Source organism: Anomaloglossus baeobatrachus, chromosome 5 (assembly GCF_048569485.1).
Source record: "Anomaloglossus baeobatrachus isolate aAnoBae1 chromosome 5, aAnoBae1.hap1, whole genome shotgun sequence".
Taxonomy (NCBI): domain Eukaryota; kingdom Metazoa; phylum Chordata; class Amphibia; order Anura; family Aromobatidae; genus Anomaloglossus; species Anomaloglossus baeobatrachus.
This window is the reverse complement of record NC_134357.1, coordinates 40,448,995-40,469,897: the sequence shown is the minus strand read 5'-3', so window position 1 is coordinate 40,469,897 and position 20,903 is coordinate 40,448,995. Positions and strand designations below refer to the sequence as shown.

At 50.8% G+C, this 20,903-nt stretch overlaps 1 protein-coding gene across 2 annotated transcripts in view; it reads right to left on the bottom strand.

The window, feature by feature from the left end:
* Window positions 1–1,378: 1,378 nt before the first annotated feature.
* ALDH18A1 (aldehyde dehydrogenase 18 family member A1) overlaps window positions 1,379–20,903 on the bottom strand; it is a 79,569-nt gene continuing 60,044 nt past the window's right edge. For both annotated transcript variants that reach the window (XM_075348434.1, XM_075348433.1), the window contains exons 15-18: window positions 20,647–20,768; window positions 17,602–17,788; window positions 17,428–17,523; window positions 1,379–2,176 (exon numbers count right to left, since the gene is read on the bottom strand). In XM_075348434.1, the coding sequence (XP_075204549.1) occupies window positions 1,995–2,176; window positions 17,428–17,523; window positions 17,602–17,788; window positions 20,647–20,768 (587 nt within the window). In that variant the 3' untranslated portion in view covers window positions 1,379–1,994. The remainder of the gene's footprint in view (window positions 2,177–17,427; window positions 17,524–17,601; window positions 17,789–20,646; window positions 20,769–20,903) is intronic.

The following is a 20,903-nucleotide window of genomic DNA, read 5'->3' as shown; positions in this document are numbered from 1 at the left end:
GCGGATGGAGACCGGTCTCCTGCCAGGCAGGGAGAACTGTGCTGGCTCCCACTTCAAGCCAGAGCCCGAGGGATGGTGAAGGAGCGCGGCATGTAAGGCTCCAGCCCTGAAATCAACCTTAACAACACCGCCGACACAGTGGGGTGAGAAGGGACATGCCGGGAGTCCAGTGGTTGGACCCGCTTTTCTTCAAACTCTTTCCAAAAATCAAAATCAGATGAGAATGCATGTGTGGATGTGTGCCTCCTGAACACAAAGCATTGAACTGGCTAGATTTGGTCATCCAGGGGGTGTATATGCTAGGAGGGAGGAGCTACACTTTTTAGTGTAGTACTTTGTGTGTATATATATAAATATATATATATATATAAATATATATATATATATATATATATAAATATATATGACAACCACCTCTGGGATTCATACCAGCCATTTACAATGTAGCCAGTCGCCGTTTTACACTCCAGAATCCAAACCTCATCTGGAAATATCAGCACAAAGCACTGTGCCCTATCGGGAGCTTCATGGCCGAGCAGCTGCAGCAGCCGTACATCACCAAGCACAATGCCGAGCCGTACGTCACCAAGCACAATGCCGAGCTGTACGTCACCAAGCACAATGCCGAGCCGTACGTCACCAAGCACAATGCCGAGCCGTACATCACCAAGCACAATGCCGAGCCGTACATCACCAAGCACAATGCCGAGCGGCATAAAGCCGCCACCACTGGACTGTGGAGGAGACGTGTTCAATGCAGTGACGGATTGCACTGCTTCTGATGGACGAGTCTGAGTTTGGTGGTTCCAGAACGTTACCTCCTGAGTGCATTGTGCCCGCTGTACAGTTTGGTGGAGGAGGATAATATGGGCTGTTATCAGGTCTCTGCCTTAGTTCCAGTGAAGGGAAATCTTAATACTTTAGCACCTGACACTGTGGACAATTGCAGCTTCCAGCTTTGTGGTAATAGTTTGTGGAAGACCCTTTTCTGTTCCCCATAACTGAGCCCAGCACACAAGGTCAATACAGACATGGAGGGGGGCGTTTGGTGGAAGACCATGGCTGGCAGCACAGAACCTGATCTCAACTCTATCCGTATCCTCCTTTGGTATGGACTAGAACGGAGATTATAAGCCCCAATATCAGTGACTGACCTCACAAATTGCTCTTCTGGATGAAGGGGAAAAAATTCCAACAGATGCCTCCAAAATCTTGTAGAAACCTTCCCAGGAGTATGGGAGCGGTTATATCTGCACAGGGGTGACTCCATAGTAATGTCTTAGGATGCCAAAAAAGCTCCGGTAGGTGTAATTTGGAGGTCTCACCCACACACACTGCGCGCACACACACTGCAAAGATTGAAGACCGAACATCTCGATAAAGTTTTTGACAAGTTTATTAGGTGGAATTAAACTTTTCATAGTTTCAGGTCTTAACCAGTTGGTCAAAAAGAGTAAATTGTACAAAGTTAGAAATTTCAAAATAAAACAAAAAAAAAGTACCAAAAATATCTTAGAAAATGAAAATAGTGAAACTGTATTTTCGGATGCCCTGATAGGACTCGTCCATAAAGCACTGCAAGGAATCTATAGTGCAGAAATGCTCACCCGTCGGTATTACCAAATCATCTCAAAGTCATTGTAATTCAGAGACAAGTAAATTTCAAGCTCAAAATATTTCTAGGCATCCATTATGGTAATAATCTCATCAGCAGGAGCTCTACACGGAACCGTATATAAGTGCTATGTCATTGAGCAATATCATTACTGTGCAGAATTAATGGCCAAGTGACCCCAAGACCGTCGGCAGCCGAGCACACAAGTACTGATGCACATTCTGTGCATTTATATAGATTTTTGGAAGATTTCTGGGGTCTCGGTGATTTGATTGAGGTGCATAGTTTCTTAATCTCGCAGCCTTTGCCTGTCAGCAGTGACTGCTCGCTAATCCCTGACTCTAGAGGAGGTCTGGACTGGCAGTGGTCAGTCTGCAGTTTAGCTGCTGGTCCTTTGTGGCACAGGAATATTCTCGTGTAGATACTTCATACTTCCTTGCTCAGAGAAGTCAGAGACGACGTGATTCTCTCCCCGGAGTAACCATTTGGTGGTAAGCAGTCCTTCTATACCCACCGGCCCTCGAGCATGGATCCGGGCCGTGCTGATGCCAACTTCCGCTCCTAGGATCAAAAAGGAGTAATATAAGTATGGTTCATAAAAGGGGCTAACCACGTTTAGTTAAAAACAGCCCCCACTTATCCTACCAGATCTGAGCTGCAATACCACATGCAACCTCTGAACAAGTGTGCTTATTTAATGAAACAGGATTTGTCTTTTGCATTGTTAATTTTCTTCCTAAATGCAAAATTAAGAAACTTTCTAAACAGTCCTAATTAAAAATGGTCTACCATTTAATTGCTGCAGAATTAGCACTTAAAAATGTTACAGATTTGGCAGGGCCCGTGTTTCTGACTGCACTCAGTGGAGTTCCCCCTCCTTTCAGTGTTCGATATAGTAGCAGGGAGGGTCAGGGGCTTGTATAAAGAGCAGCAGTGGACAGTGGAGCAAGTATGTCCAAGGGGGCAGAGAAAAAAGAGAATTTTGTTTACTTACCGTAAATTCTTTTTCTTATAGTTCCGACATGGGAGACCCAGACCATGGGTGTATAGCTTCTGCCTCCGGAGGACACACAAAGTACTACACTAAAAGTGTAGCTCTTCCCTCCGAGCATATACACCCCCTGGATGACAGAATCCAACCAGTTTAGTGCAAAAGCTGAAGGAGGACATCCATCCATAAGTAGATATAGAGTAAAACCCGGAATAACCGGAACCTCTGTCTACAACAGCCGGTGAAAACACACGGAACAAGAACTGCCAACAGGCAACAGGGAGGGTGCTGGGTCTCCCATGTCGGAACTATAAGAAAAAGAATTTACGGTAAGTAAACAAAATTCTCTTTTTCTTCATCGTTCCTTATGGGAGACCCAGACCATGGGACGTCTCAAAGCAGTCCATGGGTGGGAATAAACAGAAAGCTGAGAAGTAGGTAAAACCTAACTTCACAAATGGGCGAAAGCCGCCTGAAGGATGCGTCTGCCCAAGCTCGCATCTGCCGAAGCATGAGCATGCACTTGGTAGTGCTTCGAAAAGGTATGCAGACTGGACCAAGTGGCAGCCTGACAGACCTGCTGAACCGTAGCCTGGTGCCTAAAAGCCCAAGAGGCACCGACAGCTCTGGTCGAGTGCGCTTTAATCCCCGGCGGGGGAGGCACCTGAGCACATTGGTAGGCATCGGATATGGCCGACCTAATCCAACGAGCTAGGGTCGGTTTGGAAGCCGAGAGACCCTTGCGCTGACCTGCGGTCAGCACAAAAAGAGAGGTGCACCGCCTAAGAGCAGCGGTGCGTGACACATAGATCCGGAGCGCCCGCACCAAATCTAAAGTATGCAATGCTTTCGCAAAGCGATTCACAGGGGCCGGACAAAGGGAGGGCAATGAAATGTCCTGGTTAAAGTGGAAAGGAGATACCACCTTAGCGAGAAAATCCGGCGTCGGACGGAGAACCACCTTGTCTTGGTGAAAAACCAAAAAGGGTGACTCCGAAGAGAGTGCAGCCAAATCAGAGACTCTCCTGAGAGAAGTTATGGCCACCAGAAAAACCACTTTCTGGGAAAGTCGAAACAAGGGAACTTCCCTAAGAGGCTCAAAGGGGGGTTTCTGTAAGGCCGTGAGGACCAGATTAAGGTCCCAGGGATCCAAGGGCCTCCGATAAGGAGGAATGATGTGAGATGCGCCCTGCATGAAGGTGCGCACCTGAGCCAGCCGGGCGATACGCCGCTGGAACAACACTGAAAGAGCCGAGACCTGTCCCTTGAGGGAATTGAGGGATAGTCCTAGCTGCAGACCGGACACAGAGTACCTCACAGTAGCAGGGCCTTGTCCCTGACGATACCCAGCTCCTGTCCAGCAGATTCCCCAGGGGCTGCGGAGGGAGCACGGTCCCAGTGTCTGGAGACCGATTAGGATCCCACTTCACCCAGAGCCCCTAGGGGATGGGGAAGGAAAACAGCATGTTGGCTCCTGCCTATGTACCCGCAATGGGTACCTCAACCTTAACTGCACCGCCGACCAGAGTGGGGTGAGAAGGGAGCATGCTGGGGGCCCTATATGGGCCCACTTTTCTTCCATCCGAAATAGTCAGCAGCTGCTGCTGACTAAATTGTGGAGCTATGCGTGCATGTGTGCCTCCTTCGCACAAAGCATAAAAACTGAGGAGCCCGTGACTCACGGGGGGGGTGTATAGGCAGAAGGGGAGGGGCTTTACACTTTTAAGTGTAATACTTTGTGTGGCCTCCGGAGGCAGAAGCTATACACCTCAATTGTCTGGGTCTCCCAATGGAGCGACAAAGAAAGACAGGATTGTCGGCAAGGAAAATGGCCAAGGAGCATGGCCGGACGAACGACACCAGGACAGGAAAATTCTCCAAGTCCTGTGGTAAATCCTGGCCGAGGAAGACTTCCGAGCCTGAGTCATAGTGGAGATGACCTCGGAAGGAATGCCTGAAGCCGTCAAGATCCAGGACTCAAGAGCCACGCCGTCAACCTGAGGGCCGCAGAATTCTGGCGGAAAAACGGACCTTGTGAGAGAAGGTCTGGGCGGTCCGGGAGACGCCACGGCACTTCCACGGACAGACGGAGCAGGTCTGGGTACCAAGCTCGTCTGGGCCAGTCTGGAGCAATGATTATGACCCGACGGCCCTCCATTCTGATCTTGCGCAGGACTCTGGGCAAGAGAGCTAGGGGAGGAAACACATAGGCTAGACGGAACTGGGACCAATCCTGAACCAGCGCGTCCGCTGCCAAGGCCTGAGGATCGTGGGAGCAAGCCACGTAAACCGGGACCTTGTTGTTGTGCCGGGATGCCATGAGATCCACTTCCAGAGTGCCCCACTTGCGGCAGATTGACCGAAACACCGCCGGATGCAGGGCCCACTCGCCGCTGTCCACGGTTTGACGGCTGAGATAATCTGCCTCCCAGTTTTCTACGCCTGGGATGTGGACTGCGGATATGGTGGACTTGGAGTCCTCCGTCCACTGAAGGATGCGTTGTACCTCCAACATTGCCAGGCGGCTGCGAGTCCCGCCCTGGTGATTGATGTAGGCAACCGCTGTCACGTTGTCTGACTGGACTCGAATGTTCTTGCCCGCCAACAGGTGGTGAAAGGCTTCGAGAGCTAGGAGCACAGCTCTGATTTCCAGAACATTGATCGAGAGGGCTGATTCGGACGGAGTCCAAGTGCCCTGTGCTCGGTGGTGGAGAAACACTGCTCCCCAGCCGGACAGACTGGCGTCCGTGGTGAGAATTACCCAAGACGGGATCAGAAAAGAGCGTCCCTGGGATAGAGAGAGGGGCCGAAGCCACCACTGAAGAGAGCTCTTGGTCTGTGGCGACAGAGTCACTAGCCTGTGCAAGGAAGAGGTCCGCTTGTCCCAACAGCGGAGAATGTCCAGCTGCAGAGGACGCAGATCGAACTGGGCAAAGGGAACCGCTTCCATTGACGCCACCATCTGACCCAGCACCTGCATGAGGTGCCTGATGGAATGACGGTGGGCCCGCAACAGAGAGCGCACCGCCCAATGAAGGGACTGCTGTTTGACTAAGGGCAGCTTGACAAGTGCCGGCAGAGTCTCGAATTGCATCCCTAGGTACGTGAGTTTCTGGATCGGGGTCAGAGTGGACTTTGGCAGATTGACAAGCCACCCGAATTGGACAAGCGTGGCAAGAGTGAGCGAGACACTCCGCTGACAGTCTGCACTGGATGAAGCCTTGACTAGAAGGTCGTCCAGGTAAGGAATCACTGCCAACCCCTGGAGGTGCAGAACCGCAACCACTGCTGCCATGACCTTGGTGAATACTCGAGGTGCCGTGGCTAGCCCGAAGGGGAGAGCCACGAATTGGAAGTGTTCCTCCCCGATTGCAAAACGGAGCCAACGCTGGTGTGAAACTGCAATTGGCACATGCAAATAGGCATCTTTGATGTCGATGGATGTAAGAAAATCTCCCTGGGTCATTGAGGCAATGACTGATCGCAGAGATTCCATGCGAAAGTGCCGCACCTGAACATGCTTGTTGAGAAGCTTGAGATCCAGGATGGGCCGGAAGGAACCGTCCTTTTTGGGGACTAGGAAGAGGTTTGAGTAGAAACCTCTGAACTGTTCCCGAGCGGGAACCGGTACAATCACTCCGTTGGCCTGCAAGGATGCCACGGCCTGTGAGAAGGCGGCGGCCTTGGAGCAGGGGGGAGTGGACAGAAAAAATCTGTTTGGCGGGCTGGAAGAAAATTCTATCCTGTAGCCGTGGGAGATGATATCCCGCACCCACTGGTCGGAGACGTGTTGAAACCACACGTCGCCAAAGTGGGAGAGCCTGCCACCGACTAAGGACGTTGCTGGCGCGGCCCGATATTCAAGAGGAGGCTGCCTTGGTGGCAGCGGCTCCTCCGTTCTTCTGAGGACGAGGCTTCGTGCGCCAGTTGGGTTTTCGATCCTTAGCTGAGTTAGTGGGCGAGGCTGAGGGCTTAGAGGAGGACCAGTTAGAGGACCGAAAGGACCGAAATCTCGACTGGTTCCTGCCCTGGACAGGTTTCCTGGGTTTAGTTTGTGGCAAGGAAGTACTCTTCCCGCCAGTAGCTTCCTTAATGATTTCATCCAGTTGTTCACCGAACAGCCGGGTCCCAGAAAAAGGGAGCCCAGCTAGAAACTTCTTGGAAGCAGCGTCTGCTTTCCACTCACGAAGCCACAAGATCCTGCGGATCGCGAGGGAATTAGCGGAGGCTACCGCTGTGCGGTGAGACGCCTCCAAAATGGCAGACATAGCATAGGATGAAAAAGCCGAAGCTTGGGAAGTTAAGGCAACCATTTCGGGCATAGAGTCCCTAGTGAGGGAGTGCATCTCCGCCAGAGAAGCAGAGATGGCCTGAAGAGCCCACACTGCTGCAAAGGACAGGGAGAAAGAGGCCCCTGCCGCTTCATATACAGATTTGGCCAGAAGGTCAACCTGGCGGTCAGTGGAGTCCTTAAGAGAGGTGCCATCCGCCACAGACACAACTGTCCGGGCTGAGATTCTAGACACCGGAGGATCTACCTTTGGTGACTGAGCCCACTCCTTGACCACCTCAGGTGGAAAAGGAAAAACGGTCATCAGAGGTACGCTTCGGAAAGCGTTTGTCAGGGCAGGCCCTGGGTTTGGTCACAGTGGCCTAAAAACTGGAGTGGTTAAAAAAACGTACTCCTTGCTCTCTTAGGTGAGGTAAACTGGTGTTTTTCTACCAAAGAAGCTTGTTCGTCTGACACTGGTGGATTGAGGTCCAGTACGGAATTAATGGACGCAATCAAGTCACTAACATCCGCATCACCTTCAGATAGATCAATGGGGTACATAGACGTAGCGTCTGAGCCCACAGTAAAGGCATCCTCCTCGCCTTGCGATTCAGCACGTGAATCAGAGCCGTGGGACGAGGAAGGAGAAGAGTCCCTGCATCTCCGTTTAGGAGGACGGGGTCTGGGATCAGATGAAACATACTCTGTGAGCTCTGCAGAGCGAGTCGGAGCAGCAGAGGCACCCTGAGAAGGGGGCTGATGCATGGTTAGCAGAGTCCGTGACAGCTGTCCCATGGAGTCGGCAAAGGACTGGGAGATAGCTTTAGAAAATGATGCTACCCAAGCCGGGCATCCTCCTCAGCCGGAGGGACCACTGGGGAGACTCCAAGCTGAGGCACCACCACGTTAGAGCAGGCATCACAGTGTGGATATGTGCTCGGTTCGGGCAGTATTGCATATAGCGTAAAGCTTTGCAGCCTTGCTCCTAGTGACAGACATGCTGCTGAGGTGGAGGCTCTGTAGTAAAGAATTCACTCAGAAAGACCCCCAGAGAGTGTATAAAAGTCCACAACCAAAGGTTGTGGCTTACCAGGCCGTTTTTGTGTGCCCTCCGGATTCCCAGCTTGGACCCCCAGACAGCTTGCAGAGCTGCAGCAGCCAGCGCCGATCAGTGTGAAAACGCTGAGAAAATGGCGCTGGAGTGAGGAGGGGGGGCGGGGGTTAATCCAAGAGCGGGAACCGGAGGGCTAAGGAGAACTACAGGGGAGGGAAACATCTCCCCAGAGAGGAGTGTCCTCCCCTCTGCTGAACGGCCGGTGGGCGGCGCCGCACTGTCCCCCTGCATGACTGACATGCAGGGGAAGAGAAACGAAAGTAGGCCGTGGCCGAAGCCGGGGCCTAAATTTATCCATGCGGCCGACGAGCAGGCACCCTCGGCGCGGTTCTCAGGAAAAAAAACAGAGAACCGGCCGGAAATTACAGCAAAGGAACCCCTGTTGCTGCCATGCTCAAATAACACACTCTCCCCACACAAGGAACCCCTGAATAACGTCTCATATACTTAGCTTTTTGAGACGCAGGGCCATATCCCTGAGGGATGAGCGCTCCGTCCAGCAGGGGCCTGAAAGGGCTGCGGATGGAGACCGGTCTCCTGCAGAGCAGTGAGAACCGTGAAGGCTCCCACTTCAAGCCAGAGCCCGAGGGGATGGTGAAGGAGCGCGGCATGGAAGGCTCCTGCCTTGAGATCAACCTTAACAGCACCGCCGACACAGTGGGGTGAGAAGGGACATGCCGGGAGTCCAGGATGGAAGCGCTTTTCTTCCAATTCTTTAATTAAAAGAAGGGAATTTTGTTTACTTACCGTAAATTCCTTTTCTTCTAGCTCCAATTGGGAGACCCAGACAATTGGGTGTATAGCTACTGCCTCCGGAGGCCGCACAAAGTACTACACTTAAAAGTGTAAGGCCCCTCCCCTTCTGGCTATACACCCTCCCGTAGGAGTACGGATTCCTCAGTTTTAGTACCAAAGCAAGAAGGAGGAAAGCCAATAACAGTTTCAAAAAACAAATTCAATCCGATAACAAGATCGGAGAACTTAAGAAACAACATGAACAACATGTGCACCCGAAAAACGAAACCCTAAGAACAATAGGGCGGGTGCTGGGTCTCCCAATTGGAGCTAGAAGAAAAGGAATTTACGGTAAGTAAACAAAATTCCCTTCTTTTTCGCTCCTAATTGGGAGACCCAGACAATTGGGACGTCCAAAAGCAGTCCCTGGGTGGGTAAAAAGATACCTCGTGATCGGGCTGTCAGGCAGCCCTTTCCTACAGGTGGGCCACCGCCGCCTGAAGGACCTGTCTACCTAGGCTGGCATCTGCCGAAGCGTAGGTATGCACTTGATAGTGTTTGGTAAACGTGTGCAGACTCGACCAGGTAGCCGCCTGGCACACCTGCTGAGCCGTAGCCTGATGCCGCAATGCCCAGGACGCACCCACGGCTCTGGTAGAATGGGCCTTCAGTCCAGATGGAATCGGAAGCCCTGAAAGGAAGAAACCACCTTGGGAGAAAACTCTGGAATTGGACGCAGTACTACCTTGTCTTGGTGAAACACCAGGAAGGGAGATTTGCAAGATAACGCCGCTAGCTCGGACACTCTACGAAGAGACGTGACCGTCACAAGAAAAACCACTTTTTGTGAAAGCCGAGAAAGGGAAACCTCTTTCAAAGGCTCGAAAGGCGGCTTCTGGAGAGCAATGAGAACCTTGTTTAGATCCCAGGGTTCCAATGGCCGTCTGTAAGGAGGAACGATATGACAAACTCCTTGGAGAAACGTGCGTACTTTAGAAAGCCGTGCCAAGCGCTTCTGAAAGAATACGGATAGCGCGGAGACTTGACCCTTAAGAGAGCTAAGCGACAAACCTTTTTCCAACCCAGACTGCAGGAAGGAAAGAAAAATTGGCAATGCAAATGGCCAGGGAGAAACTCTCTTAGCCGAGCACCAAGCTAAGAATATCTTCCACGTCCTGTGATAGATCTTAGCTGAGGATGGTTTTCTAGCCTGTCTCATTGTGGCAACTACTTCATGAGATAAACCTGAGGCCGCTAGGATCCAGGACTCAATGGCCACACAGTCAGGTTCAGGGCCGCAGAATTCAGATGGAAAAACGGCCCTTGAGACAGCAAATCTGGACGGTCTGGTAGTGCCCATGGTTGGCCTACCGTGAGATGCCACAGATCCGGGTACCACGACCTTCTTGGCCAGTCTGGAGCGACGAGAATGGCTCGATGGCAGTCGGACCTGATTTTCCGGAGAACTCTGGGCAACAATGCTAGAGGTGGGAACACATAGGGTAGTCGGAATTGCGACCAATCCTGAACCAAGGCGTCTGCCGCCAGCGCTCGGTGATCGTGAGACCGTGCCATGAAAACTGGGACCTTGTTGTTGTGCCGTGACGCCATCAGATCGACGTCCGGCGTCCCCCAGCGGCAACAGATCTGCTGAAACACGTCCGGGTGAAGGGACCATTCCCCTGCGTCCATGCCCTGGCGACTGAGAAAGTCTGCTTCCCAGTTTTCCACGCCTGGGATGTGAACTGCGGATATGGTGGACGCTTTGCTTTCCACCCACGTCAAAATCCGCCGGACTTCTTGAAAGGCTTGGCGACTGCGTGTTCCCCCTTGGTGGTTGATGTACGCCACCGCCGTGGAATTGTCCGACTGAATCCGAATCTGCTTGCCTTCCAGCCATTGTTGGAAGGCTCGCAGAGCAAGATAGACTGCTCTGATTTCCAGAACATTGATCTGCAGGGTGGACTCTTCCTGAGTCCACGTCCCCTGAGCCCTGTGGTGGAGAAACACCGCTCCCCACCCTGATAGGCTCGCATCCGTCGTGACCACTGCCCAGGATGGGGGTAGGAACGACTTTCCCTGTGACAATGAGGTGGGAAGAAGCCACCAACGCAGAGAGTCCTTGGCAGTCTGAGAGAGGGAGACAGTCCTGTCGAGGGACGTCGACTTCCCATCCCATTGGCGTAGAATGTCCCATTGTAGAGGGCGCAGATGAAACTGCGCGAACGGGACCGCCTCCATTGCTGCTACCATCTTTCCTAGGAAATGCATGAGGCGCCTCAGTGAGTGTGACTGGCTCTGAAGGAGAGATTGCACTCCTGTCCGCAGCGAACACTGCTTGTCCAGTGGAAGCTTCACTATCGCTGAGAGAGTATGAAACTCCATGCCAAGATAAGTCAGTGATTGGGTCGGGGTTAGATGAGACTTTGGAAAGTTGATAATCCACCCGAAACTCTGGAGAGTGTCTAGTGCCACTTTCAGACTGTGTTGGCATGCCTCTTGAGAGGGTGCCTTTATAAGCAGGTCGTCTAGATACGGGATGACCGAGTGACCTTGCGAGTGCAGGACAGCTACTACTGCTGCCATGACCTTGGTGAAGACCCGGGGGGCTGTTGCCAGACCGAAAGGTAACGCTACGAACTGCAGGTGTTCGTCGTGTATGACGAAGCGTAGGAAACGCTGATGCTCTGGCGCAATCGGCACGTGGAGATACGCATCTTTGATGTCTATTGATGCTAGAAAATCTCCTTGAGACATTGAGGCTATGACGGAGCGTAGGGATTCCATCCGGAACCTCCTGACTTTTACGTGTCTGTTGAGCAACTTTAGATCCAGGACGGGTCGATACGATCCGTCCTTTTTTGGGACCACAAACAGATTGGAGTAAAAACCGTGACCTTGTTCCTGAAGAGGGACGGAGGTCACCACTCCTTCCGCCTTTAGAGCGGCCACCGCCTGCAACAGAGCATCGGCTCGGTCTGGTGGTGGAGAAGTTCTGAAGAAACGAGTTGGCGGACGAGAACTGAACTCTATCCTGTACCCGTGAGACAGAATATCCCTCACCCAACGGTCTTTGACGCGTGACAGCCAAATGTCGCCAAAGTGGGAAAGCCTCCCACCGACCGAGGGTGTGGGAATCGGAGACTGCAAGTCATGAGGACGCCGTCTTGGCAACGGTTCCTCCGGCTGTCTTTTTTGGGCGTGACTGAGACCTCCAAGAATCTGAGCGTCTCTGATCTTTTTGAGTCTTTTTTGACGAGGAAAATTGGGACCTGCCCGGTCCTCGAAAGGACCGATAACCAGACTGACCCCTCCTCTGTTGGGGTTTGTTTTGTCTGTGTTGCGGTAAGGATGAGTCCTTACCCTTGGAGTGTTTGATGATTTCATCCAAACGCTCTCCAAACAATCGGTCACGAGAAAAAGGCAAATTGGTTAAGCACTTCTTGGAATGAGAATCTGCCTTCCAATGTCTCAACCACAGGGCCCTACGCAAAACAACGGAGTTGGCTGACGCCACTGCCGTACGGCTTGTAGCGTCAAGAACAGCATTAATCGCGTACGACGCGAATGCCGCCATTTGCGAGGTCAATGGTGCTACCTGCGGGGCAAATGCACGTGTGACTGAGTCGACTTGCACAAGCCCGGCTGAGATAGCTTGGAGTGCCCATACGGCAGCAAAAGATGGCGCTAACGACGCTCCAATAGCTTCATAGATGGATTTCAGCCAGAGCTCCATCTGCCTGTCAGTGGCATCTTTAAGTGCCGCTCCATCTTCAACTGCAACCAAGGATCTAGCTGCAAGCCTGGAAATTGGAGGATCCACTTTTGGACACTGGGTCCAACCCTTGACCACCTCAGGGGGAAAAGGGTAGCGTGTATCTTTAAGCCGTTTAGAAAAACGCCTTTCCGGATAAGCGTGGGGTTTCTGGATTGCGTCTCTAAAGTCAGCGTGGTCCAGAAAAGTGCTTAATGTACGCTTGGGATATCTGAAATGGATTCTCTCGTGCTGCGAAGCTGACTCCTCTACAAGAGGAGCTGGTGGAGAAATATTTAACATCTTATTGATGGATGCTATAAGATCATTAACTATGGCGTCACCATCTGGTGTATCTAGATTGAGAGCGGTCCCAGGATCAGAATCCTGATCAGTTACGTCCGCCTCATCACCCATAGATTCATCTCGCTGGGATCCTGACCATTGAGATGAATGTGAAGGCCTCTCATAGCGAGCCCGCTTAGGTTGCCTGGGACCATCGTCCGAGTCAGAGTCTTCACCCTGAGGTGTATGTGCCCGTCCCGGAGCTTGGAAGTAATTCAGCTGAGGGGGACCAGGGGGCAATGATTGCCCAGTGTCCGTGGCCTGAAGTACAGGCCTAGCCCGCAATGTGTCAAGAATTTGTGACATAGTGAGAGACATTCTGTCAGCAAAAGCTGTAAACTCAGTTCCTGTCACTTGGACAGCATTCACAGGTGGTACACCCTGGGTCACGTCCAGCGGAGGTCCCGGCTGTGCAAGTGCCACAGGGGCCGAGCACTGCACACAATGGGGGTCATTGGAGCCTGCCGGTAGAAAAGTTCCACATGCGGTACAGGAAGCATATAATGTCTGTGCCTTGGCACCCTTGCGTTTTGTGGACGACATGCTGTTGGCTCTCTGCAATGTGAGAGAGTCTATAGCCAAAAGGCGACCAGCGCTATGCAGTACAAAGTATTTGCAGGAACAAAATACTAAGATTACTACTGGCACAAGAGGGGGTGAGCCCGGAGGGCTGCTTACCGCCCGCTGAATAGCGGGTAAGAGGCGCAGAATTCCTTGTCTGGGTCTCCCCGGCTCCCCTCTGCAGCTCAGCGTGTCAGCAGGAATGGCTGCCGGCGTCTGTGGAGAGGGGCGGCCCGTGGGAGTTCCCAAACAAAAGTGCGGGAAACAGTGTCCCCTCTGTGCCTATTGTGAGGGCTGGAGTATGTAAAAACGACTCCAGCCCTCAGCGCTGATGCACTGACCAGCGTCCCGCCCCTCTCCTGACTGGCAGGTCTGGGGGCGGGAACGAACGGAACCAGGCCGCAAAAGCCGGGGACTCGAGTTATCAGCGCGGCCGCCGTAAAAGCGCGGCCCGCGCTGAAGTCCCCGGCGCACCACAAGTGCCAGCCGCGCCGCAGTCCCAGCGGCCGGCGCGACCGTTCCCCAAAAGTGTGCCCGCTTCAGCGAAGCTGAAATGAGGCCATGGCACAAGCGCCGCAGCGCTGATGTCCCCGGCGCACTACAACACCCAGCATGCTGCGGTGTGAGCGCGAAAAGCACGGGGACACAGAGTACCTTGAGGAAGCAGGGCCATGTCCCTGATGTACTCCGCTCCAATCCAGCATCTTCTCCAGGGGCTGTAGATGGAGCACGGTCTCAGTGCCTGGAGACCAGCAAATCCCACTTCACCCAGAGCCCTGTAAAAAGGGATGGGGAAGGAATCAGCATGTGGGCTCCAGCCTCCGTACCCGCAATGGGTACCTCAACCTTACAAACACCTCCGACATACAGTGGGGTGAGAAGGGAGCATGCTGGGGGCCCTGTATGGGCCCTCTTTTCTTCCATCCGACATAGTCAGCAGCTGCTGCTGACTAAAAACAATGGAGCTATGCGTGCGTGTGTGACCTCCTTCGCACAAAGCTAAAACTGAGGAATCCGTACTCCTACGGGAGGGTGTATAGCCAGAAGGGGAGGGGCCTTACACTTTTAAGTGTAGTACTTTGTGCGGCCTCCGGAGGCAGTAGCTATACACCCAATTGTCTGGGTCTCCCAATTAGGAGCGAAAAAGAAATCAAAAATCAAAAGAGGATGCATGTGTGTGTGTGACCTCCTGAACACAAAGCATTGAACTGGTTGGATTCTGTCATCCAGGGGGTGTATATGCTCGGAGGGAGGAGCTACACTTTTTAGTGTAGTACTTTGTGTGTCCTCCGGAGGCAGAAGCTATACACCCATGGTCTGGGTCTCCCATAAGGAACGATGAAGAAACAAGCTATGGAGGAAAGCACATGAAGAGGAACTTGCCAGGTAGAAGCTGTGTTCCTAAATTAGCTATTGAAAGCCTTAGCTCCTTGTAAGCACACACAGCTCACATCCAGCCTGTATGACTGGAAGAATAACAGGAGCAAGACCTGGCTCAACCACTTGGATAAGTGTAGGTGCTCTGGAGAAAAAACAGGTACTATAGAAAATATACTCCGGCACACTAAAGAATATCATGAAAAAGAGTCCAATATGGTGCTCAAAAAAAGTTTTTATTGGAAATAAATATTTTGTCCAACGTTTCAACCCGTTGAGGGTTTTCTTCAAGGACTATGGTAGATGAAACTAAAATTCTTAGGTAAGCACCAAGTCACGTTAGATGAAACAGATTTTTAATGTCCAAAATGGTACTAAGAGGGCCAGGGTTGGGTGTTAGGACATCAATTCGTGTGGGTAGAGAGAAAAGAAGAGAGGTCACAGCCGTTCTTGCAAGTGAAGCTAGTGTGTAAATTCCATGGAAGTCGCTGGAAGACTAATCCTTGTAAGCAAAGCTAGAATGTGCCAAGGGTCCAAAGCCACGGTGTGAGTCAAATTAAAGCCAATGTGGGTAAATGATTCATGCATGAACACAGGAGTAGAGGAATAGGTCTTAGATGGGTCCACAGGAGTACTGGGGAAACTCACTAAAGAATGTGGATCTCACGGGTGTTATGCTGTATCAGCCTCAAGTCAATACTTCTGTGATCCAATAAGATCATCAGTTGGTGAGTGTTTGCTTATTCAATGGTAGCTATGTAATGTAAGTGAGGCTACATCAGCTGTGGGAGAGGTCTGCGAGGTTCAAAAGTATGTTCCCCATAAATGGAGTGGTTGCTTTCCTATGCTGACTGTATATATGTTTTCTGTAAATGAGCAGGCCAAAGGCTCTGTGTGGAAGGACGTGTGGGACGCTGCACATCAGCCTGTATTACTAGAAGAGACACACAGAGCTCATATACAGCCTGTATTACTGGAGAGAGATACACAGCTCACAGCCAGCCTATATTACTGGGACAGACACACAGAGCTCACATCCAGCCTATATTACTGAGAGAGACACACAGTTCACATCCAGCCTATATTACTGGGAGACACACAGAGCTCACATCAGCCTATATTACTGGGAGAGACACAGAGCTCACATCCAGCCTATATTACTGGAAGAGACACACAGAGCTCACATTCAGCCTATATTACTGAGAGACACAGACCTCACATCCCGCTTATATTACTGGGAGAGACACACAGAGCTCACATCCAGCCTATATTACTGGGAGACACACAGAGCTCACATTCAGCCTATATTACTGGGAGAGACACAGAGCTCACATCCAGCCTATATTACTGGGAGAGACACAGAGCTCACATCCAGCCTATATTACTGGGAGAGACACAGAGCTCACATCCAGCCTATATTACTGGGAGAGACACAGAGCTCACATCCAGCCTATATTACTGGGAGAGACACAGAGCTCACATCCAGCCTATATTACTGGGAGAGACACACAGAGCTCACATCCAACCTATATTACTGGGAGAGACACAGAGCTCACATCCAGCCTATATTACTGGGAGAGACACAGAGCTCACATCCAGCCTATATTACTGGGAGAGACACAGAGCTCACATCCAGCCTATATTACTGGGAGAGACACAGAGCTCACATCCAGCCTATATTACTGGGAGAGACACAGAGCTCACATCCAGCCTATATTACTGGGAGAGACACAGAGCTCACATCCAGCCTATATTACTGGGAGAGACACAGAGGTCACATCCAGCCTATATTACTGGGAGAGACACAGAGGTCACATCCAGCCTATATTACTGGGAGAGACACAGAGCTCACATCCAGCCTATATTACTGGGAGATACATACAGAGCTCACATTCAGCCTATATTACTGGGAGAGACACAGAGCTCACATCCAGCCTATATTACTGGGAGAGACACAGAGCTCACATCCAGCCTATATTACTGGGAGAGACACAGAGCTCACATCCAGCCTATATTACTGGGAGAGACACAGAGCTCACATCCAGCCTATATTACTGGGAGAGACACAGACCTCACATCCAGCCTATATTACCGGGAGAGAGACAGAGCTCACATCCAGCCTATATTACTGGGAGACACACAGACCTCACATCCAGCCTATATTACTGGGAGAGACACAGAGCTCACATCCAGCCTATATTACTGGGAGAGACACAGAGCTCACATCCAACCATTATTATCGAGAAAGACACTCCCACAAGAGAAACATCTGAAATTTTGATGAGGCTGCAAATGTCATATCAAAGGTTTTGTAAATTAATGAAAAGAGTAAAGACTGAAACCTAGTACAATTTTATGAATTAACGATAACTACCATATGTAAAAATAATTATTTCAATATCAAACATTCTTGATGCACAAGCCCTTGGAGAGTCACTTTGTAGAGCAGGGAGTCATCTTCCCCATCATTCACTCTTTGGCCTCTTCTATAGGTAGCCCGATACAGGCAGATAGTATGTCATCACACCACCACTGGCAATCTACTCACAACACAGGCTTTGAATAGTCTTACAATGTGTTGGGGGAAGTATTGGGTAAGAGCTACACAATGACTTTGGTATCTAATTGACAAATAAAACAGATTTTGAGAAATGGAACCTACCCAGTCCAAATCGGTAACCATCTGAAAATCTGGTGCTGCTGTTCCAGAACACACAGGCGCTGTCTACGTGCTGAAGGAAATATTCTGCTGTCGCCTCTGTAATGTGAAATGGTAAAGATTGCTGATCCTCGAATCACATCAGGCCAGTATGATAGAACAGGACAGAAGACCTACCATTCTCCGTGATGATGGCATCCGTGTGAGAGCTGCCGTATTTGTGGATGTGTTCAATCGCATCTTGAACGCCATCCACCACTTCAATGCAACACTCCAGATCTCCATATTCTGACCGTAGGGATTTTACTTCTGAGGGGCTAAAGGTCAAGTAGGAGGCAAACTTTGGACCAGCATGGATTTTTACCTGCACAAAGTAACAATTGTATTTAGGATTTTTTTTTGTTACCTTCACTTTCCCCATAAATGGATAGTCAGTAGTGATGAGCGGGCACTACCATGTTCGGGTGTTTGGATGCATGCGACTCGAGCTACTGAGTATAATGGAAGTCAAAGGGGAACTCAAGCATTTTTCTAGAAATTCTTTCAGAAAATGCTCGAGTCCCCCATTGATTTCCATTATACTTGGGTCACACCCATCCAAGCATCCAACTGCTCATTAAGAGTGCCAAACACCTGAGCCTGCCAATGCTCACTCATCACTAGTTACAAGTACTGAGCACCTGAGCATGGTAGTGCTCGCTCATCACTAGTTACGAGTACTGAGCACCCGAGCATGGTAGTGCTCACTCATCACTAGTTACCAGTACTGAGCACCCGAGCATGGTAGTGCTCACTCATCACTAGTTACAAGTACTGAGCACCTGAGCATGGTAGTGCCCGCTCATCACTAGTTACGAGTACTGAGCACCCGAGCATGGTAGTGCTCACTCATCACTAGTTACAAGTACTGAGCACCTGAGCATGGTAGTGCCCGCTCATCACTAGTTACCAGTACTGAGCACACGAGCATGGTAGTGCCCGCTCATCACTAGTTACGAGTACTGAGCACCTGAGCATGGTAGTGCCCGCTCATCACTAGTTACGAGCACTGAGCACCCGAGCATGGTAGTGCTCACTCATCACTAGTTACGAGTACTGAGCACCCGAGCATGGTAGTGCCCGCTCATCACTAGTTACGAGTACTGAGCACCTGAGCATGGTAGTGCCCGCTCATCACTAGTTACGAGTACTGAGCACCCGAGCATGGTAGTGCCCGCTCATCACTAGTTACGAGTACTGAGCACCTGAGCATGGTAGTGCCCGCTCATCACTAGTTACGAGTACTGAGCACCCGAGCATGGTAGTGCCCGCTCATCACTAGTTACAAGTACTGAGCACCCGAGCATGGTAGAGCCTGCTCATCACTAGTTACAAGTACTGAGCACCCGAGCATGGTAGTGCTCGCTCATCACTAGTTACAAGTACTGAGCACCCGAGCATGGTAGTGCTCCCTCATCACTAGTTACGAGTATCAAGCACCCGAGCATGGTAGTGATGAGCGAGCACTAGTTACAAGTACTGAGCACCTGAGCATGGTAGTGCTCACTCATCACTAGTTACAAGTATTGAGCACCCGAGCATGGTAGTGCTCGCTCATCACTAGTTACGAGTACAGAGCATGGTAGTGCCCGCTCATCACTAGTTACGAGTACCGAGCACCCAAGCATGGTAGTGCTCGCTCATCACTAGTTACCAGTACTGAGCACCCGAGCATGGTAGTGCCCGCTCATCACTAGTTACGAGTATCGAGCACCCGAGCATGGTAGTGATGAGTGAGCACTAGTTACGAGTACTGAGCACCCGAGCATGGTAGTGCTCGCTCATCACTAGTTACCAGTACAGAGCACCCGAGCATGGTAGTGCCTGCTCATCACTAGTTACCAGTACTGAGCACCCGAGCATGGTAGTGCCCGCTCATCACTAGTTACCAGTACTGAGCACCTGAGCATGGTAGTGCCCACTCATCACTAGTTACGAGTACTGAGCACCCGAGCATGGTAGTGCTCACTCATCACTAGTTACGAGTACTGAGCACCCGAGCATGGTAGTGCCCGCTCATCACTAGTTACGAGTACTGAGCACCCGAGCATGGTAGTGCTCGCTCATCACTAGTTACGAGTACAGAGCACCCGAGCATGGTAGTGCTCGCTCATCACTAGTTACGAGTACAGAGCACCCGAGCATGGTAGTGCCCGCTCATCACTAGTTACGAGTACTGAGCACCCGAGCATGATAGTGCTCGCTCATCACTAGTTACGAGTACTGAGCACCGGAGCATGATAGTGTCCACTCATCACTAGTTACCAGTACAGAGCACCCGAGCATGGTAGTGTCCACTCATCACTAGTTACGAGTACTGAGCACCCGAGCATGGTAGTGCCCGCTCATCACTAGTTACGAGTACTGAGCACCCGAGCATGATAGTGCTCGCTCATCACTAGTTACGAGTACTGAGCACCGGAGCATGGTAGTGTCCACTCATCACTAGTTACCAGTACAGAGCACCCGAGCATGGTAGTGTCCACTCATCACTAGTTACGAGTACTGAGCACCCGAGCATGGTAGTGTCCACTCATCACTAGTTACGAGTACTGAGCACCCGAGCATGATAGTGCCCGCTCATCACTAGTTACGAGTACTGAGCACCCGAGCATGATAGTGCCCGCTCATCACTAGTTACGAGTACTGAGCACTCGAGCATGGTAGTGATGAGCGAGCAATAGTTACAAGTACCGAGCATCCGAGCATGGTAGTGCCCGCTCATCACTAGTTGCGAGTACCAAGCACCCGAGCATGGTAGTGCCCGCTCCTCACTAATAGTAAGTGCGGGTTCCATCTCTTGGGCAATCATCTATGAAGTGTCACCTGATCCTAGCTTCACAAGCCATACTAGCCAGCAGCAACGGCTGCACAGAAGAGGGGAGGAAATGGAGAGGTGACTTCACTAATGGGAGTTTCAGAAACAAAGTTTTACATTTATTGGGGCTGAAAGAGGAAAGATGCCCCCGACTGTTTCCATTAAGGTAACAAATTGTGACTGGCGAAATTCTGCTCCATGCAGGTTCTCCTTAACGGGCTCACATTAAAAAATGGGATTTAGGAATCCCACTAAAGGTATTCACTAGGGGTGCCAAGAATCAGACATTTAACACCAATCCTGAGTCAAGAAGTGTATGATAGATCTACAATGAATGCAAAGCTCCAGCAGGAGCCATAGATCACCTGTTCCACTCTCAGCATGTCAATGATTTGGTCAAACAGTGGTGTTCTCAGGACATCTCGGTGGATGAGAAGAGTCTCCATAGCATTGCAGGCGGCAGGATACTCGCACTTTGAATCTCTAACTAATGATTTTTTTTAAAAAAAAAAGGGGAAAATATAATAATAATAATAATGATAACAATAATAATAATAAAAATTACTAATAAGTACCACCATGAAAACCAGCAAACAATGTCTAGCATGAATATTTAGGGTTT